The following is a 20145-nucleotide window of genomic DNA, read 5'->3' as shown; positions in this document are numbered from 1 at the left end:
GAGCAGAGGGATGGTTACTGACCTCAGAAAGAAGAAGATAGGTACATGACTCCTGTCTATCCTGGGACAGGATGAGGATGTGGAGGAGTACTTTCTTTGTTAGGCCTCGCACACCACTGGTAATGTAAAGTTTTTCACCGCTATTTTTTCACTCTCTATTTCTACGTAGATCTTTATACTTTGATAGTTTGTCGGATGTCTTCAAGCTGCTGTTTCTGTCTCTTGTTGTTGTTCTCTGGCATTTTGGATCAAATGAAGACTTCGTGGGAACCTTTGGAACAGGCTGATAATAAGGAATTATAAAGGTTTAGAAGTAATAAATGTATGAACTAGTTTTGAGCATCACTCTGTGATGTTTCTAATTTTATCAATATTGCACAGATGAAAGACAGCAGTCCTATATACAAGTGTTAGATCAGGGATGGGCAAACTTGTTGGCTCTGGGGCCACGTTGACTTTTTCATATTTGACAGCACCAGATGCATACATATCAAACATAAACACAAAAAAGGCATTACAGTGCTAATACTTACATTCACTGTTAGTGGGAGCAGTGTGGTTTTTGTCAGTGCACCAAAGTCTGATATTAGTTTTGTTGTAGCAATTCTCAGAATCCTCGACATCAGTCATAATTATGATATGATTTGATCTGGGCAATTCTGTACCAATCTTCAGTGGGCCGGATTAAAAAGACCAACGGGCCGGCTGTGGCCCACGGGCCGTAGTTTGCAGCTTGCCTCAATCATTCGCATGCAGTCATTTTTGGCTCCAAAAATAGGGTCCGCTGCCAGTGCTGCCAATGAGCCTCAGTGACTTGTACATGGCTAAGAAGCAGGAATAAGAAATACTAAAATCATAACAAATATAAACCACTGTCACATTCTGTGATTTCTGAACTAAGTTGTCTGAGATTTTTAGTAGATGCAGCTCTGGCATCAGAGATTTGAATGTCCTAGGTGACACCGTTATGGAGTTAAAGCTGAACGGAGTGTCAACAATACCCCACGAAAAAAAAAAAAAAAATCAACACAGCAGTAACCAAAAGGCTAAAGTTGAGACTTCAAAGTGGGAAGTCCAAACCCAGTGGCTGACTTTGCTGTGGCTCTATCTCTCTTTGCTATACAGTCTTTGTTCTCCATGAGGAAACTGTTAAAGGGGAACATTCGCTGCACAGTGTCCATGTTTCTCAAAACCTGAAATGTGGGGTTTGGAACACATGGGCGTGTCCAGCACCGTGAAAAATTACATGTGCAGCTGGCAGCACAATAAACAACTACACCCAAACATTTCTGCTCATGCCCCAGGTGAGTAACTTCCACTGAAGTGAGAGGACAGTCTTCATCTTCTCTTTATTGCACAAGCTTTGCTGTTCGAGGCCTTAACTACATAAAATAAGCACAAATGGTCTTTAATCATTTATTTTTGCTACATATAATTGGATGTACTGACATTACCTAAATGTCTCTTAATAACCTGTTAATTAGTCTCTCTCTGGTGAGCACAGACTGTACTGTAACGTTCAGAGAGCTGAACCTTACAGTACAGCAGCCACAGAAAAGGTGAAATGCCAGCCTTCACTTCCAAACAAAGCTCTGCAGATCCAGATCCTGCAGGTCCATCTTTTATACTGAGATCTTCTCTCATAGATTAGGTATTGGTTTCCAGTGGTTTAAAGCTTTAATCATGCAAAAGTTTTAGCAAACTATGAAATTATGTGTTGTTGTCAAGGGCCAACATTATTACTGGAGTCATATTTCAGTGCAGCTGCTGTATTTCACTTTGATGCTAACTGAAAATCATCAATTACAAGCTCAAAAAAAGACTTCCTCAAGAGTGTTGCTGGGAAACCAATTTATTGTGTAAAAAATAAATAGAACAGTCAAATATGAACCATTCAAAACGGCCATTTACTAATTAATACATGTTCTCCTTTACTCTAGGATATACACTCACTTCTGGCAAACCAACATCTTCCTTCCACGTGTCTCTGTTCCCAACAGAAACTGAACGTGTTTATAAAAGTGAGCAGATCTTCAATATAATTACAGGAAACTGTGAAATGGTCTCAAAAAACATTAAACATTTAACAAAGACAGTAAAAACCCAAAACTCAACAACACTTTGCTAATTTTAAAGACTAGCACGACATCAATACCTTAACCTTCAACTTCAATAACAGATGTGTTTGGCTGATGTTGAACCTGTCACACAGTCCAGTTATGTCATGAATCAAGTACAACCCCCAGGCTCAATGAAGCCACTTCAGTCCACTTGAGATGCTTCAGAGGAAGCCGTGTGTCCTTGTTGACAGTCAAGTCACTTCTTGCAATGTGGGCGACCAATCCAACCAAGAAGTCCTCAGCAACAGAGAAATCCCCCATCAGGAGTCTCCGCCCATGATGGCGAGGAACTCCTCCTGGTTTACTGGGAAAGGAGAGAAAACGCATCCAGTCAGTGTTTTAGTTTTCTAAATCCCATAATACACAGTTTAATATCCCACAGCGATGTCTGTGGAGCTAGAGCAGCTGTCACAGCTCACACTGTCACTAATAGTTTCAGTTCATGTTGCATGCGGATTATTTTAAAAGGATAAGCAGCAGATAAGCCTAAATGCCATGGCTGGTAGAATAAAATAAGAAGAACAAGAACTGCAAAGCAGTCAAAAAATTACTACACAGTGAACCATATTACCACCTACAGGATGTGCTTCAGACAGGAAAACAAAGGGTTTGAATTTAAATGAACAAACCTGATTTTATCCATCAGTCTATAGTCATAATGGTTTATTGAACTTTATCTGAGCACCTATGGTGAATACTAGGTTCCATATTTTGGGCAGAAACAGCAAGCACGCGAGTTCATGACCTGCTACAATGAAGCACGGTGGGGGTAGCATCCTGTTATGGGGCTGGCTCCTGAGGTGCAAACAGTTAACTTAACAACTACCCTCAAACTGCCCTTTGAAGGGGTAGCAGAAAAAGAGCAACCGAGATAACATAAATTTTTATTTCAATAATAAAATAAAGTAATACAAACAAGCAATGATGGTAAAAATGGACTAGCTCTTATATAGCGCTTTTTCTACTCAGATATGAGCACTCAAAGCGCTTACACAACACGTTTTACATTTACCCATGCACTCCCATTCATACAAGCACTTCCATGTTTGCTAAGCTAAGTGCTTTTAATTAACTAACATTCACACACATTCATACTCCAACGGGATGGTCGGTGAGCAACTTGGGGTTAAGTATCTTGCCCAAGGATACATTGGCATGTAGCCTGGAGTAGCCAGGAATCGAACCGCTGACCTTCGGATCAGTAGGTGACCTGCTCTACCTACTGAGCTACAGCCACCCCCCAATGATGCACAAACCTGTTGAAATGTTGGCAAAATGCACAAGGATATGCAAAAATGATGCCGCTATAGTATTCTGAGTTAGAGGTGACAACAAGAACAGTAATTATGGAGGAGATTCGAGTTGTCCTACTTTTGAAAATTCAACTCTGCTGTATTGGACAGCTGGTGACAGTAGGCCATGGTCTGTTCTGGAGCTCCTACAGTGCAGTGGTGAGCACTCCTGACCACAGGAATACAGTTCCTGGTTTTGAATCACCTTGTTGGCCGAGGCCTTTCGCAGTTCTCTAGGTGCCTGTGTGGTTTCTTCTGAGAAATCTGGTTTCTCTCACAGCCCAGAGACATGTTTGCAAAATTACTTATGCAGTAGATAAAGTACATAGAACAAAGCGTTGGTAAATGTGCCTTGGAGTCTAAGACTAGAAAAGCACTTTATAAATGCCAGCCCATTTACCATCTCCACTGAGGAAACTGGCTAAAGTTGGAGTCACAGCTGGTGATCTTGTTCTGGTATGTATCTGCACGCCTCCTCCGCCTGCACACCCCAAACAAACAAAAGTTCTCTTCATTCACTCCTACATAAACAAACTGTGGGTGTTTCCTTCTTTGGGGTGGCTGTAGCTCAGGAGGTGGAGCAGGTTATCTACTAATCAGAAGGTTGGTGGTCCAATACCTGGCTGCTCCAGTCTGCATGCCAAAGTAACCTTGGGCAAGATACTGAACCCCAAACTGCTCTCCGATGTATCCACTGGAGTATGAATGTGTGTGAATGTTAGATGGAAAGCACTCAGGCGTAGAAAGTGCTTGTATGAATGTGTGAATGAGGCATTTTTATAAAGAGCTTTGAGTGCTCAGAGAGTAGAAAAGCACTATAAAAGAATCGGTCCATTTACCAATCCAGGGGTTAAATGTGTAGCAATAATGTCAAAGAAAAGAGCCCACTGTGGACATAAACTCGTACCCGATGTAAGAACATGGCAGTGCCGACTTACTTTCACCATCTCTGTCAGTGTCAAACTCATCGATCATGCTGCGGAGCTCCTCATCGCTGATGTTCTCCCCGAGTTCTCGAGCCACGCGTCTCAGGTTCCTCAGACTGATCTTTCCTGATTCATCATCATCAAACAGCTTAAAGGCCTTCATGATCTCCTCTTTTGGGTCTCGCTCTAGGATGCGATCAGTCACTGCAGAACCACACATAACATGTATCAGAGTAACTGACACACTTGAGAACAGCTGAGATCATCTTCCTTTATCAGGTTTATCTCAGTCCCTGTCTGCACAGTCAGATGAAGGGAAGGCAAACTTACCAACTTCATTGAAGTCCTCAAATGTTATTTTGCCATTTCCCTCTCTGTCATAATCCTTAAGAATCTTGAGAACATCCACTTTCTTCACTTCAAAGCCGAGTGCACGCATTGCCACCTGTAGACAGTTTGTGATTGTGAGATGCGCTGTGCATGCATTTCTACACCAGCACAAACAGAATCAATCTGAATGTGTGGGAAAAGCTTTAGTACATTATGAATGTCAGATAGCACATTTGAACACATATCACTATAGACAGCATCCAGTTTAAACGCTCCCTCGGACTGCTGTTGACTGTCGAACTTCTCTTCCTGTTGTCCTGCGGTGCTCACCTTCAGCTCGTGGTAGTCAATTTCTTTGTCCTTGTCTGTGTCAAACAACTCAAAAGCTTCTTTGATTTCATGTTTCTGATCCTCAGTGAGCTCTCTCCTCTTCTTACGCTTGGTTTTGTCTGCTGCGAGCTCCGTTCTGGGCACAGACAGATGCAGCAACACACATTACACAAATGCACAGCTGTAATCATACTACAAACACCTTTTATCCACTGCTAGCACAAATTAAACCTTCGCTGAGTAGATTACAAATGAGGTAACTGTCTTCCGAAGGTGGCAGAAGGCAGCAGAGCTACAGAAGCACGTTGGCAGGAAAGCAAAAAGCTGGGATCATTTCAGGTATTCCATCTTTTCAAATCAAGGCCATAAAACACAAAATAGCCCAAAAGATGCAGGCGGTGCACTCTGTCTTTAGATAATGTGCAAAAGTGTCAGACTATGTCCTGTAGTATTATTTATTTGTGTTATAACATTAACTGTCAGTTACACAGAGCACCGTGCTGAGAATCATGAATAACTCCAGCTTTAGCCTGGTGTTAGGGATGCACCAATTGTGAAGTTCCATGTGCAATGTTTGGCCGATAGCTGATACTCGTCTCTGTTCTTGTTCTTATTTAGTGCCAGTTAAACACAGGATTCTCCATTTATACATTAAAAACTCTGCTTTTTAAGCTCTACAGATTGAAACCAAGAAGCAACCTAGAAGCAAGTCTTGCCATGTGGCAGCCATTTCGGCTCAAACCTGGACAGTTCCATCCAAATGAACGAGGAGTGAACCGGCTAATATGCACCCTTTTCTGATTGGCTCGTATATTGTATAGCATTTAAGTTAAATTATAGGACACTGTATAATACTAGAGAGACACTATCAACCGGAACCAAATTCCTTGTGTGTGTAAACATACTTGGCCACAATGAACCTGATTCTGATTCTTTGGGGACATCACTGCCATTAGGATTTCTCCCATAGGTTTCTAGGGGCTTTTCTCTTCTATCATTCATGCCTCCTCGTCTCTTCTGTTCATTCAAAGACACAATAATAATAATAGTAGTAATAATAATAATAACCGGCTGGAGCCGCAGCGCCGCTCGGACCTGAGCAGACCGCCAGAGGTCACCATGTTAGCACAGTAGCTGCGGCTGAGCCAGCGGGTGGTACTGCGATCGCATACACGGTGTTCCTGCGGCGGCCCGGCTTACCTCAAAGACACGCTCATTCTGTGTGGATTTAAAGCCCCGCAAACAAAATGCCAAACACACAAACGCCGCCGCCGACAACACAACAAACACAACGATTCCGTTTATCCGCGCTCACACTCAGGTTTCCTATTGGTAGCTGGTCACCAAGCAGCAGCAACTTATTCTCTGATTGGCTGCTTCTTCTTCTTCTTCCTTTAAAATAAAATCCTCCTCCAGCGCAATCCGGGCAGAGCAGAGCAATATCGCCACCTGCTGTACGTGCGCTGAATAACATTCAAATCAAGACAAAACTTGTACTAAACTACGAGGAACACACGTGTGTACAAGTAGTGTACAGTGTGTCGTTCCTCTACTACTACTTCGTATTCAAGGACAAAACGGTCAGGATACCAGACAACTCCATAACCTTTATTGTTCTTCTGCTCCCTTATTCAATCCGCCTATAGTCAATGCGCCACCACCTGGCCATAACCGGCCGCTTACCCCTTGTAGATGAAAGTGTAACTATTTTGGCAGAACCTCAGGGCACCAAAATGGCTACATGTATGGCTGCATTCCAGTTTCACTCGTTTATATTGTAGCATCATAAGATCACTCAAATCCTTTTCAAAACTTAAAAGTCTAAACTGAAAACCTCACAGAGGAAATTATTATTTACTGCACCCATTTTCAATCACTGAAACTCCATCTGCTCACCAGATTCAATAAACCTGAACATGACTGTTCAGACATTTCGTGTTTTAAACAGAGAACCCTCATCTCTTATTGTGATTTTCTTTTTCAGTCTCGATGTACATGTGTGTGACCAGTCTGGTACTTCTCTAAGATGTGAACGGTTGCGTTGCAGCCCGGGGTCTCCACCTCGTATGTGTAGGTAGGTGTAGGTGCGGAGACCACAACTGTCCCTCTAGTACGTTTTATCCACACCTGCTGTCTAGGCTGAGGTTGTGGCAAAGCTTGAGTCATCATCTGGAGAAAAATCCAGATGTAGAGTCAGAGACATCTGCTGTCTTAAACTGAGTATTGCAGTAATGATGAGGAATTCATACTGCTTATGCTGTACAAAGCTCAGGTAGAGTAGAAAGGCACCATCCATGAATCAGTCCAGTTACTGAGCCTCTTGTTACCTGGGCAGGCCGGCACAGGGCGATGAATGTCCCAAACACACATTACTGACACTGTGGATCATTCATGCCTGTGTTCACTGCCTTCCTCCATCATGCTGGAGGCTGCATCACTGCATGGATTTTTGAATTTTGTTTTGCTTACCAAGAAGGCATACTTACATAAAAGCTTACATTAGAAAATCATCTACTTCTGTGATAATTTCATGAATTTGATCATTGAATTGTGCTTTTTTTGTCAGCCAAATGTGGGAACACAGTGCATAACAGCAACAAATCCATCTCTCAGGCTCTTTACGAGTGTCAGAGCTGAATGGAGGCACACACCTGGATACATCCATTACCACTACCATCTGTTTCTTGTAGGGCCGAGCGTGCCTCAAACAGTGAGCTATGGAACAGCAGACAGAGGCCTCTTGTGCTGCTTATGTGAGCTGCCTCTGTCTTCACCAGGAGAGAAACACCAATGAAACAAGACATACCAACACTTCCAAAGCTTCTCTTCAGTTATTTTGCACCATTCTAATATACTACACATAGTGTCCACTACATTAAATCTCGTGGCTACTTACTCTCAGAGAGACTCAATTTTTAACCAAAGGTAAAGCTCCTTTGAGAGTCTGCTAACAGTCGCTAACGTGAGTGAATCACATCAGATTTTTCAGCACATCCCAAAGGTGTCCCACCAGACTGAGATCCAGTGAGTGGGGAGGACTTTTGCTTTGTGATTTGGTGCATTACGCTGCGGGAAGTGGCCATTAGGAAATTGTGAATACGTCCATAATGGGATGCACATGGTCAGACACGCTGTGACATTCAAACCAGGACCGAGTGATAGTAAAGGGCCCAGAGTGTGCTTCTATGGCAGCATTCCTGCAAACTTTTCTGAACCAAACAACCACAGCTACTCTACATAAACACAATTTTACCCCATTACCCCATACAGCCAATTTGAAATTAATAATATTTAATCCAAACAATCCCTATTAGAGTCACCAGTCCCCTCAAAGCTGATATATAGATCCACCATTTTCCTTTCTAGGCTGTCAGTTCGTGTTTTTTTTTTTTTTTTTTGCCACAGACACTGCTCATATGTGTGGAAGGTGTCTTTTAGCAGTGATTGCTGACACTGGAGTGTGGGATTGTTGAGAGAGATTTGTCATTCCCAACTTAGCATCTTTCTACATGCAAGGAGTGTACATTAAACTCCCAATGGGATGAAAGCCAGCCAGTGTTCCTGAGTCAACCTTTGGAAAGCACTTATTAAAGATCCTCATTTTTTCAGACATCTATTGATAACTCCTCTGTAGCAATCTGAAGACGTTTCTGATAAACTGTTTCTAGAGCCATACTTTTCAGTCCATGTCCGTGCTTTCTCCTCAAAGGCTTAATGTCATTCTTGAGCACTGTCATGAATTTCCCACAGAGAGTTCTCACTGGCAGCACTGTGTGAAGGAGGTGCCACCGCGTCTCTGCTTATCTCCAAGCATGTCTCCTGTTTCACATGTGTATGCTGAGATAGAAGCTGGGAGGAAAGCTCTATCTCTCCCAGGAAAGAAGGTGGCTCTGTGCCGATGTCCACCCAGGCGTATACCATACAACTGCAAATCTAAATAAGATGTGGTATTCCATTTTACATGAGCAAAATGACAGGAATGACAAACAGCTCATTACTGAGCCCAGGTTCAGTGAATGGTCTCCCTCAAGTGTTGTAAAGCATTATACTGAAGATGAGATGGGTGTGACTGTTTCTGCACAAATATTCTCTGTGTTTTATGATGAGATTAAATAACCAATAATCATTTGCTGCTTTTAAAGATGTCTTTCATCCAGATTTTGAAAACATGTATTCTCACTTTAATAGGTGTCTCAAAGTTCTGTCAATGAGATTTATGTCTATTATCATAGAAGTTTGTGGTTTGGTGTCTAATTTGTAGAGATTGCAGCTTTGAAAAAAAATGACATTCAGATCTAGAAATAATCTCAGGATTACTGTGGAAACTCCACAGAGTTCATTTTCATTCAGGCTCTTTCTTCAGCAAAATGGTAAAGATCAATATCACTAAAATTAGAAACATCCTTTCTCAGAGTGATGATGAAAAGCTCATTCATGCATTTATTACTTCTAGGCTGGACTATTGTAATTCATTATTATCAGGCTGTCCTAAAAGCTCCCTGAAAAGCCTTCAGCTGATCCAAAATGCTGCAGCTAGAGTACTGACAGGGACTAGAAAGAGAGAGCAGATTTCTCCCATATTGGCTTCTCTTCATGGCTTCTCCTCACATACATCTTCAATAATTTTATTTATATAGCACCAAATCAATACAGTCACCACAAGGTGCTTTGTATTGTGGGTAAAGACCCTACAACAATTACAGAGAAAACCCAACAGTCTGAACGACCCCCTATGAGCAGCACTTGGTGACAGTGGGAAGGAAAAACTCCCTTTTAACAGGAAGAAACCTCCAGCAGAACCAGGCTCAGGGAGGGGGGGGCATCTGCTGAGGGGGGAGAGAGACAGAGATAAATGATAACTAGGGAAAAGTGGTGTCATACTGTGTAGAGTGGGGATGGGGGTACTGCTGACAACTAAGAATATAGTTGGAAAGTGGAAGGAACACTTTGAGGACCTTCCTCAAACCCACTGACACACGGGTTCACAGCTGAATGTGACTCAGCTGGAAAGAGAATTAGCACCTCCAAGGCCTTGGTTTTCAGCAGGAGAAGGGAGTTGAGGGTAAAAGTGAAGCTGATCCAACTGATCGAAATTTCCCTGCCTTCACTTCATTTCCCCCTCACCCCCAACCAGTCACGGAGGATGACCCCCCCTCCCTGAGCCTGGTTCTGCAGGTGGTTTCTTCCTGTTAAAAGGGACTTTTTCCTTCCCACTGTTGCCAAATGCTTGATCACACGGGGTTGTCTGAGTGTTGGGTTTTCTCTGTAATGTTCTTGGCTCTTTACCTTATGGGCACAAGCTCTTGGTAGTGAAGAGCAGAAAGAATGAGACTGCAGATACAAGCAGCAGAAATGAACGTCCTTCAAAGGGTGACTGGTCTCTCCCTGACATCAAAAGGGAGCCAGCTGAGGTGGTTGGGGGATCTGACTAGAACGCCTCCTGGGTGCTTCCGGGGTGAGGTGTTCTGGTCACGTCCGACTGTGAGGAGGACAGTAAAATGAGGTACTCCAGCTAGCTGTGTGTCATACCTCCATGTCTCAGACCAAGCTTGTGTGTCATGGCCCCTCTCCTTGCTTGAATCCAGTTCTTGTTGTTGAGGTGAACAAGCCTAATGACCTGAGCACATATTGACCTCATTCAGGATCGGCAGGCTGTACAGAAGCAGCTTTCTAAAGAAGCCACATGTAAGCGTGACGCCTGAAGCACATGCCATGTAAACAGCGCAGCGGACGGCCAGCCGGTGCATGTATGTGAGTGTGTATGTTTGATTATGACTGAGGTGGGCTAATGGAGACAGCGGGGGCAGGGTTGAGACCTGGGCTCAGAAAGGAGTGTTTGTTTCCTCTCTGACAGAGTTTGATTCACTTCTTTCAGAAGCTGAGCTTTGGTTAAAGGAGCTTTATGGATGGACTCCGCTCTGCATACACTAATAGGCATGATTTGATCTGATAGTTTTACACCAGCCGGGGTTATTTCACAATATTGTATTTTTTTTTAAGCAGAACTTATTAAGTTTTGTTATATTTTGAATCATTTACAGCAGTCACTTATAAAAGTTACAACACTATTATAACTCCCTGTGAGTTTACCGTCTCAGATCACTAGTTTCAAGTCTTTTTCAGTACAATTGTGGTTACATTTGAAGTAAAATAGATAAATCAGGTAATGCTTTAAAGTGTAGCTACCCTGTGATTAACAGTTCACCACTGTCTTAGAAGGCCCCTGTTTGAGTTTTTCTGTGGCCCCGGGGCTAACTGCAGCCTTTAGGAAGATTTTATGTGAACCACAAATGCCACAAGGAAAGAATGCAATGCTGAACTTCTCATAACAGGAAGCACGTGGTCATAATTCTACTCAATTCGACCACTTGTATTCTAGCCATGGTATCAGACTAAATCTTCCTAACACTGACAAATAGAGCTGCTTTCAAAATGCAACAGCAAGTACAGCAGTCATTAAAAAAAAAAACCCAGCTACAAACTATAGATAACATCCGATGACATTACACACATTACAAACACAGACTTTTTCTGTGTACCTTTCAATCATACACCGACTCCCTAAAGTGGCACTCCATAATCTCCTCTAAGCACTCAGCTGCTCGCTTTTTCTGCTAGCATTAAGAGATGCACCTTTCTAACCATGCTAGCATCAACCTGAAAACTCCACCATCTTGTCTGAACATCTGGTTTCAAATACAAGTGCTAAACTCTTCAAAATGCTAATCCACAGAGTTCAGTTGGTGATCTTTCATATACAGTCTATGCTGTCACTGAAAATCATAAGTACAGTGAAGATGATGGGCTGACTCTTCTGTCCTGGCTATCATGAATCGGCTTAATGAATTTCTACACCGTTATGGAAAATGCCAAATTATTGAGTCTTACGAAGACAAAAGAGACACATTAAGAGGAAAACATACCAGGCTGAAATATAACCAGCATTATCCTTAAAAAGGAGAACTAAATTCTCATTGGATTAGAGATTTAAAAAAATAGAGAGAGGATACAGTAGATGTAAATTTCTTTATATGAAAGGTTTTTTAAGAGTCATTGAAGGTGTTGGGGTGGAGCTGCAGGATCTTAAAGTCTGAGTGTATGTGTGTGATTAATCTTATTCAAACAAATCCCTCTGAGCTCTACCCTGAACCTGTACAAAGACCCCCTTTCCATACTCCCTGCATGCCTGGGTGTGAGTGCTCCTTCAGTTCTTATATAGTGCTTTTTCTACTCTACTTGAGCACTCAAAACACTCTATACAACAAGTTTGCATTCACCTCTTCACACACATTCATACAAGCACTTCTTTCTCCATCTAAGTGCTTTCTATCTTACATTCACACACCGATGAATACATCAGGAGCAACTCGGGGTTAAATGTCTTGGCATACAGACTGGAGCAGCAAGGGATCAAACCACCAACCTTCTGATAAGTAGATGAACTTCTCTACCTTCTGAGCCACAGCCACCACAGCCAAAGCTAAAGCTCTTTGTGGTAGTAGAGTCAGTAGACTCTGAGGACCCTAAGGATCACTGCTGCTGTGGTATAGATCAACTGATTGGTTTCAGTGATGATCAGGAGTGTCTATCTGTCCTAGTAGACTTTCAGAGGGTACCTCACGTTGGGGAGGAATTCTGTGAGGCCATGGAAAAAGACTTTCCAACAGCCTCAAAGCAATTTTGGGAAACTGCCAGGTGGCTCAGGTGGGGAAAGCTGTGCTCTACCCACACGGGGCACTGCTGACTTCAACTGAAACTATAGTCGGAGGAAGGAATACTTGGAGGACCTTCTGAATCCCACTGGCATACCTTCTTTAGAGAAAGCAGAGTCTGGGGATGAGGGGGATGACTTGCCCATCACTGAGAGTGAGGTCACTAAGGTAGTTAAACAACTCCATGGTGGCAGGGCCCCTGGAGTGCATGGGATTCTCCATGAGTTCCTGAATGGTTGACACACCTCTGCAACATCACGTGGAGAGCTGGTGGTGGTGGGGTGTTGCACCTCTGGATTGGCAGACTGGGTTGGTGGTCCCTATCTTTAAGAAGGGGGATGGGAGGATGTGCTCAAACTATCAGGGGCTTGCACTCCTAAGCCTCCACAGGAATGTCTATGCTAGGGTGCTGGAAAGGAGAGGTTAGTGGAACTTTGGGTTCAAGTGGACCAATGTGGTTTTCATCCTGGTCATGGAACGCTGGACCAACTCTTTGTCCTCTCAAGAATATTTGCCCATCCAATCTCCATAGGGGTAGCCAAGGGTTTTGCCTTGGTGGCCTCAGAATCTCAACTCTGATTTTTGCAGTCCTGTTGGCTTCATTAGTTTGACCTTCAGCTTGCGGTTTGCAGCTGAGTGTAAAGTGGCAAGTATGAGAATTAGCACCTGAGGCCATGGTCCTCAGCCAGAAAAGGGTGAAGTGCCCACTCTGGGTCAGGGACAAGTTACTGCCTCAAGTGGAGGAGTTTAAGTATCACTGGGTTTTGTTCACGAGTGAAGGGAGAGGGGATCAGGATTGGAGCTCCAATGGTCCATCGTGGTAAACTGAGAGCTGAGCATAAAAGTGAAGCTGTCGATTTACCTGTCGATCTACCACCTTCACCTGTGGCCATGAGCACTGGTAGAGAGCGAAAAAAACAATACTGCAGAAATGAACTTCCTCCAAAGGGTGGCTGGCCTCACTCTTAGAGATATAAGGTGAGGAGTGCAGCCATCTGGGAGGGTCTCAGATACTATGTTTCCACTCTGATATCTGTTTTATCTGAATTATCTGTGATATGAACTGATACAAAGCAGCAAGTTTAGCCTCAGGGCCCAACCTAATTCACAGCCTTGAAAATCGCATCGCGTTTCTCATGTAATACACACCATGAAGTGAGATAGAGGTAGAAAACTTTACGTCGAGATGGCAGACCCACGCCCCTCTTGCCACTTGCATCACATGTTCTTGGTTCCAGACCAGCTAGCTTGCAGTTCTGGAGTTCAACCTGTTTTTTCAGCCAAGCACAGAGTGTGTTCGCGATGGAAAAAATGATGAGCGGTTCGAACACTGGTCCCAGCACCGTACCCGGTCAATGGGAAACGGGCCAGAGTAGAGTCGCTACTCCGGACATCGAAAGTGCCAGTTGAGGTGTTCTGGGCATGTCCCACTGGGAGGAGGCCCCAGGGCAGACCCAGGACACACTGGAGAGAGTATCTCTCAGCTGGCCTGGGAATGCTTGGTGAGCTGGAGGAGGTCTGGGTTTCTCTGCTTAGGCTGCTGCCCCCGTGACCCGACCCTGGATAAACTGAAGAAAACTGATGGATGGACGGGCTATTATTTTTTGTCTAAGATGCCAAATTACTGCTATTTTCTTACATTCCTTACCAGGAAATTTTGTTTTAATGGTTGCTTAATTTCTGACTTCTCAGAGAAGTCCTGTGTGCCAAACAGGACTTCAGTTTGATATTTGCCTAATAAATAACAATATAATTTCAGTTTTAAACAACAGATTTCTAAACTATTTGTATTTTCTTGTTTTTATGGCACATGGTCTAATAAATCTGTTAAACACTGTATTTACTACCCTGTCATATGACAACAAAGTGTAACCCTCACTCTCATTGGTAGTTGCTTCAATCATTTGCCTCAAAGTTGAGAAAAGTTAAGTGTGACCCACCTGATTCCCATGATTTCACCTGTCACCTTGATCAGAAGTTGCTCAGTGTCATTGACTTTCTTTGGTCTCTTGTTATGAATGCAGTTTTAATGGACTGAGTCTGAAAGGAGAGCAGTGAGGCTGTTACAATAGCAGCAAAATAACCCTTCAAGACCACTTTGACTTACAGGAGAAACCTTTGGGTACACTCCTTTTTCTAAATATGCAGTGTAGTGTGTAGAAGAACTGAGGACCAAAATGGCCTTTTCTATATGAAATGGTTGTTATTCATGTTATTTAGCTTTTAAAGTCCAGGTTTTTCTGTGGCTCTGCTTCCATCACATAACAAACTGCATTTTTTTCCCCAAGCAAACTCATTAAGTTCAGAGCAAGATTGACTTCCTCTGACAAACCTCCTCTTCAGTTGTTACGGCTCACAGCCTGTTTGCTGACCCTTACAACACTTTATTACTTCATTCTGCTGGAAAAGCACGCCCAATGGTGTAGATAATGATGCAGGGTTAGCAGAGTGAACTTCAGGAAAGCATGTGTCTCATGTGGTCCTGACTCACATGCTGCCATTTCCATGGTGATCCAGTAGCCATTTTTATCAAACTAATTTCTTCATGTTTTCAAAGTTGTGCAAATTAAGATCCACTCGTCCAGCCTAAAGTGTGCAGGTAGCTGATGTTGCTGGTCTCAGGCACTAATGGTAAATGGTAAATGGACTAGTTCTTATATAGCGCTTTTCTACTCAATCAGAGCACTCAAAGCGCTTATACAACCTGTTTTGCATTCACCCATGCACTCCCATTCATACAAGCACTTCCATCATTAATTAAGCTAAGTGCTTTTTTAATTAACTAGCATTCACACACATTCATACTCCGACAGAACGGTCGGAGAGCAACTTAGGGTTAAGTATCTTGCCCAAGTATACATTGGCATGTAGCCTGGAGTAGCCAGGATTCGAACCACTGACCTTCCGATCAGTAGGTGACCTGCTCTACCTACTGAGCTACAGCCACCCCAAAGTCTTAAAGTCTTAAAGTCTTAAATCAGATTATGGGTACACCGATGTGCATCAAGGGATATTTATATGTTATCAGGAGTGTTTTCAAAAGGTACTTTTTTGTTTTATAGGGGATGGCTGTAGCTCAGTAGGTAGAGCAGGTCACCTACTGATCGGAAGGTCAGTGGTTTAATTCCTGGCTACTCCAGGCTGCATGCCAATGTATCCTTGGGCAAGATACTTAACCCCAAGTTGCTCTCCGACCGTTCCGTCGGAGTATGAATGTGAGTGAATGTTAGATGATTAAAGCACTTAGCTTAATTAATTAATCATGGAAGTGCTTGTATGGATGCGTGTGCATGGGGTAAATGTGAACGTGTTGTGTAAGCGCTTTGAGTGCTCATATCTGAGTAGAAAAGCGCTATATAAGAACTAGTCCATTTACCATTTACCAAATCTCTTTGAGAACAAATTAGGGGAAAAATATTGTTTTTAGTCCCAGAGACTGGGCAGGTCCAGACAGGTGTGATGTTACTGCTCTGTAAATGCAGATTTTCATTCACAGCTGCCACAAAACCTTTACTGCTAACAACTTTCATGTTACCTGTGGTACAAACAGCAACAGTTGTTGGCTAATACTGCGTTTACTACAGTCGGTTATAACATTTATAAACAATAACTCATGCATGCAAATGTAAATGTTGGCCTTCTCCTTTTGCAGATCTCTTTATCCACAGACTGACAGCAAGGTCTCATGACAGCAAGACTGCAGTCATGAGAATTCATTAAGGCTGCACGCTTGTAGCTGAGCCACGGAGGTACTACTGACCAATAGGATGCAGCTAGAATTGCCTTTTAGCTGTATCATTAAATGGAGACTCGCCTGCATGTGTGCAAAGTTTCATTACATGAACATCATGAACAAATATCTAATATTTAAAAACATGCCAACTACACTACTGCTAATTTTAAAGCCCCACAAATGGCAGCTGCATCTTTCTTGTTCTCACACAGTCTTAATTAGTCTTCATTATTAAATTTGATAACATGATCGTAACTGGAGATTTTATTTGAACACTGAGGATCCCACCAGCTGTGCAGTGATTCCTTTAATTTTAAGCAAAATGTTTCCAGTGACTCTCACATAGTGCTCATGCATTGGACCTTATTTTTTTTCTTTCTGACTAATAAAGGCTTTGAGTGCTCAACTAGAGTGGAAAAGCACTATATTAGAGCTAGTCCATTTACCATTAATGATAACAGCCACTGTGGTGACTTTTCTGATCAGTGATCACAAATCACAAACACGACGGCTCAATGTGCCCAAGAAGAGCTGTGCACGCTGATCTCATCACTGGAGCTACAGCTGAGGCGTTTTTAGCTCACTTTTGGGATGAACTGAATACAAATTAAGATGCTGAGTTTTCAGTAGAGTCTTTCAGTGAATATTATTCCATATTAGTGGACACTGTGGCCCACAAGTACAACACTTCCAAGAACAAGGAGAAGCCGACCTGCTGTTTCTATGAATTTTAGGCCTATATCTAAACTCCTTTTTATCTAAAATTGTAAAGAAGGTTGTTGCCAAACAACCTCCTGTTGCACTGGAGAGAAAGATTATTTATGATACATTTCAATCTGGTATGTTTTTCAGTTACTGAAGACACAACTAAATGCAGAGAAACCCACAAACTAGCAGCAACTGAAGGTGGCTGCAGTAAAGGCATTTCCCTGTATACACACATTTCCCACACGTGACTCCCCGCTTAGGAAAAAGTCGATTTCAAAATGTGGTCTACTAAAATAAATTGTGTATTAAAGATAATTGACACTTGCTGAAGTGACATTTATTACACAATGCAGAGAAAGGAATAATAAGAGGGCTTCACTCAGCACAGATTACATTATATTTTGGCTAAGCCTTTCTGTTTAACATCCTCTGTAACCTTTAGTCATTGTTTGCTTAGCCTCTCCACAAAACTGAGATTGGGCTCTGTGCCCTGTCAGTCTTTAATAGTCTCTCACCAAACTCCAAAAACAACAGATGTGCATTGTAGGGCTCAAAGATAGGGAAACAAAAAGAAGGAAGGACAGTGACCAAAGAAGCTGTAAACCAGACGATTGTGAGGAAGTTAGAAGATAAGCTGCGATAGATGGAGAGACAGAGAGGGAGGACTGGGTGTGATAACAAGAGAGTAATTAATTCTTAGGGTGTTGTGAAACATTCCCCACAGCATGTGGTTCATACTGGAGACACTCTGCTCCTAATTAGCCTAAAGACCGGGCTAACAGATGTAAACAGAAGAAGGTGGTTTCCTCTAGGACATTTTCCATCAGGCTCTCACTTTCTTAGATTTGAGTGTCGACAGCATGTAGCAGTGCCTGTTTGTTCACTGTGACATAATAATCTGTAACACTTTCTGCCTCTGTTTTAACACCATAAGAAGGAACAACCTGGTCTCACAGCTTGTTAAATAGTTATTTGTGCTGATGAATTTAACATTCAAACATTGATTGGATAAGTGGAAGAAAATGGAAGAATGGATGAGGAAACACAAAGACACAGATCCCAGTGAGGACACACACGATCTTTCCTTTAGTTTTTGCATATAAACACAAAACCAACAACACAAAGCAAAGATGGAAACCAGCCCAACAGGGCTTCAAAGTGACCCTCAGTGATTCTACTGGAGGAACATGGACAGTTCACTGACATTACAAATGTCAGCAGAAATCATGACAAATGTAATCTCACAGTTCTATGAAGATATCTGAAGTGACCAAAAAGGACTGGATTGATTATAATGTAGAACACAGAGTAGGTACAATAATCCAGTCAATAAAGAAATGTGCTTTTTTTTTTATATGTAACACCTTTGTAAATCCTGTTGTCTACAGTCTCTTTACCAATATAAGTAAAGATATTAGACATAAAAACACACAGAAACTTTGGCAATCGCTTCTTGACAGATGATCACTTTTTGGCACGTGCACTCAGCTCTGTCGTCACTCTGGATTTTGGCTAGCTTTGTGTTATAGCATGCTGTCTGTGCAGATGTCTGCAAACAGCTGAACTGGTGTCAGTGCAGTTTGCAGGTTACCAATACACTCTTGTCCTTCTGTGCAATAAAAATAAAAGTAATGTCCACATCTGTACTCCTCAAAAACTGTAGAAAACCATTTCCTCCTCCCTCCACACAAACTGAAATCAGCTGATTGTAGCAGGAAGCAAAAAGCATGTTAGTTTGATTCTTTCCCCTTTCTGTCTGCAGATAACTGAAGAACCTTTGTAATGTGTGTAACAACATCATTGTAACTGTAATGTAATTACTGAATTTACTGAAAAATGTAATGTGATTACAGTAACACATTACTTTGGAAGTATTACACCCAACACTGGTGGCTGGATACATTGCCTTACTGGGAAAGCTGCTGTTTTCAGGATGTTCTGCTGCCAAGGATGCATGGGATTACCTCCAACTGCCCCCCTAAAATGTTCCGAATTTGGTTTTTAAAATGATCCAAGTGGAAATCTGAAGAAATGCATCTGATATCCTCTAGTTTCTGAAACTATGCCTTGTGGTGGTTAGCACTGCTGCCTCACAGATAGAAGGTCTGGGCCCGGGCCTTTCTGTGTGGAGTTTGCATTTTCTCTCCATGTCTGCGTGGGTTCTCCGGGTTCTCCGGGTTCTCCGGTTTCCTCCCACAGTCCAACGACATGCAGTTACTGGGGTTTGGTTAATTGGTGATTCTAAACTGCCCATAGGTGTAAATGTGAGTGTGAATAGTTGTCTGTCTGTGTTAGCCCTGTGACAGATTGGTGACCTGTGCAGGGTGTACCCTGCCTCTCGCCCTATGACAGCCCCCCCCAAAATCAGGATAGGGCAAACACACATTTTCTGTATTTCAGTTTTTCTCAATTGCCAAGACACATTTCTTGAAACCATCCCTCCATGTCTCTAAACTGTAAACACAAAACTCAATTTTCAAACTACTTTCACAAAACCTCTGACTCTTCCTGCTAAACCAAACTATTGCCTCAAAACAGTTTAGACAGTGCTCATAAGCAAACAATGATGTCAGATCAGACCCCGAGTCAATGAAATGAAAAACACTACTGAACAGTCATTACACACAACATAGAAAAAAGGAAAACACAACAATCACATCATAAAGTCTTTAGAGAAAATCTTTACTGTTCACAAAAATGCTTTTTCTAAACAAAACTCCTGTTTAGCAATTGTAGTACACACACAAAGATCTATCTATCTATCTATCTATCTATCTATCTATCTATCTATCTATCTATCTATCTATCTATCTATCTATCTATCTATCTATCTAGATAGATAGATAGATAGATAGATAGATAGATAGATAGATAGATAGATAGATAGATAGATAGATAGATAGATAGAAACTTTATAACTTTACAACAACGAAAGTGCATGCAGTATCTACTCCTCTTGCTCTCTGATTGTTTCTGTCTATAGTGAAACCTCAT

General features: G+C 42.3%; 1 protein-coding gene across 1 annotated transcript; it reads right to left on the bottom strand.

The window, feature by feature from the left end:
• Positions 1–1844: 1844 nt before the first annotated feature.
• On the bottom strand, positions 1845–6350 carry cetn3 (centrin 3). The gene is made up of 5 exons (XM_030724011.1): positions 6199–6350; positions 4999–5134; positions 4669–4783; positions 4351–4542; positions 1845–2424 (listed from the first exon to the last, which is right to left on the bottom strand). Exons 1-5 carry the CDS (start codon positions 6213–6215, stop codon positions 2381–2383), a joined length of 504 nt encoding a protein of 167 aa, XP_030579871.1. The 5' UTR covers positions 6216–6350; the 3' UTR covers positions 1845–2380.
• Positions 6351–20145: the final 13795 nt, after the last annotated feature.

Source organism: Archocentrus centrarchus, unplaced genomic scaffold, assembly GCF_007364275.1.
Source record: "Archocentrus centrarchus isolate MPI-CPG fArcCen1 unplaced genomic scaffold, fArcCen1 scaffold_30_ctg1, whole genome shotgun sequence".
Classification (NCBI taxonomy): Eukaryota; Metazoa; Chordata; class Actinopteri; order Cichliformes; family Cichlidae; genus Archocentrus; species Archocentrus centrarchus.
This window is presented reverse-complemented; position numbering and strand designations above follow the sequence as displayed.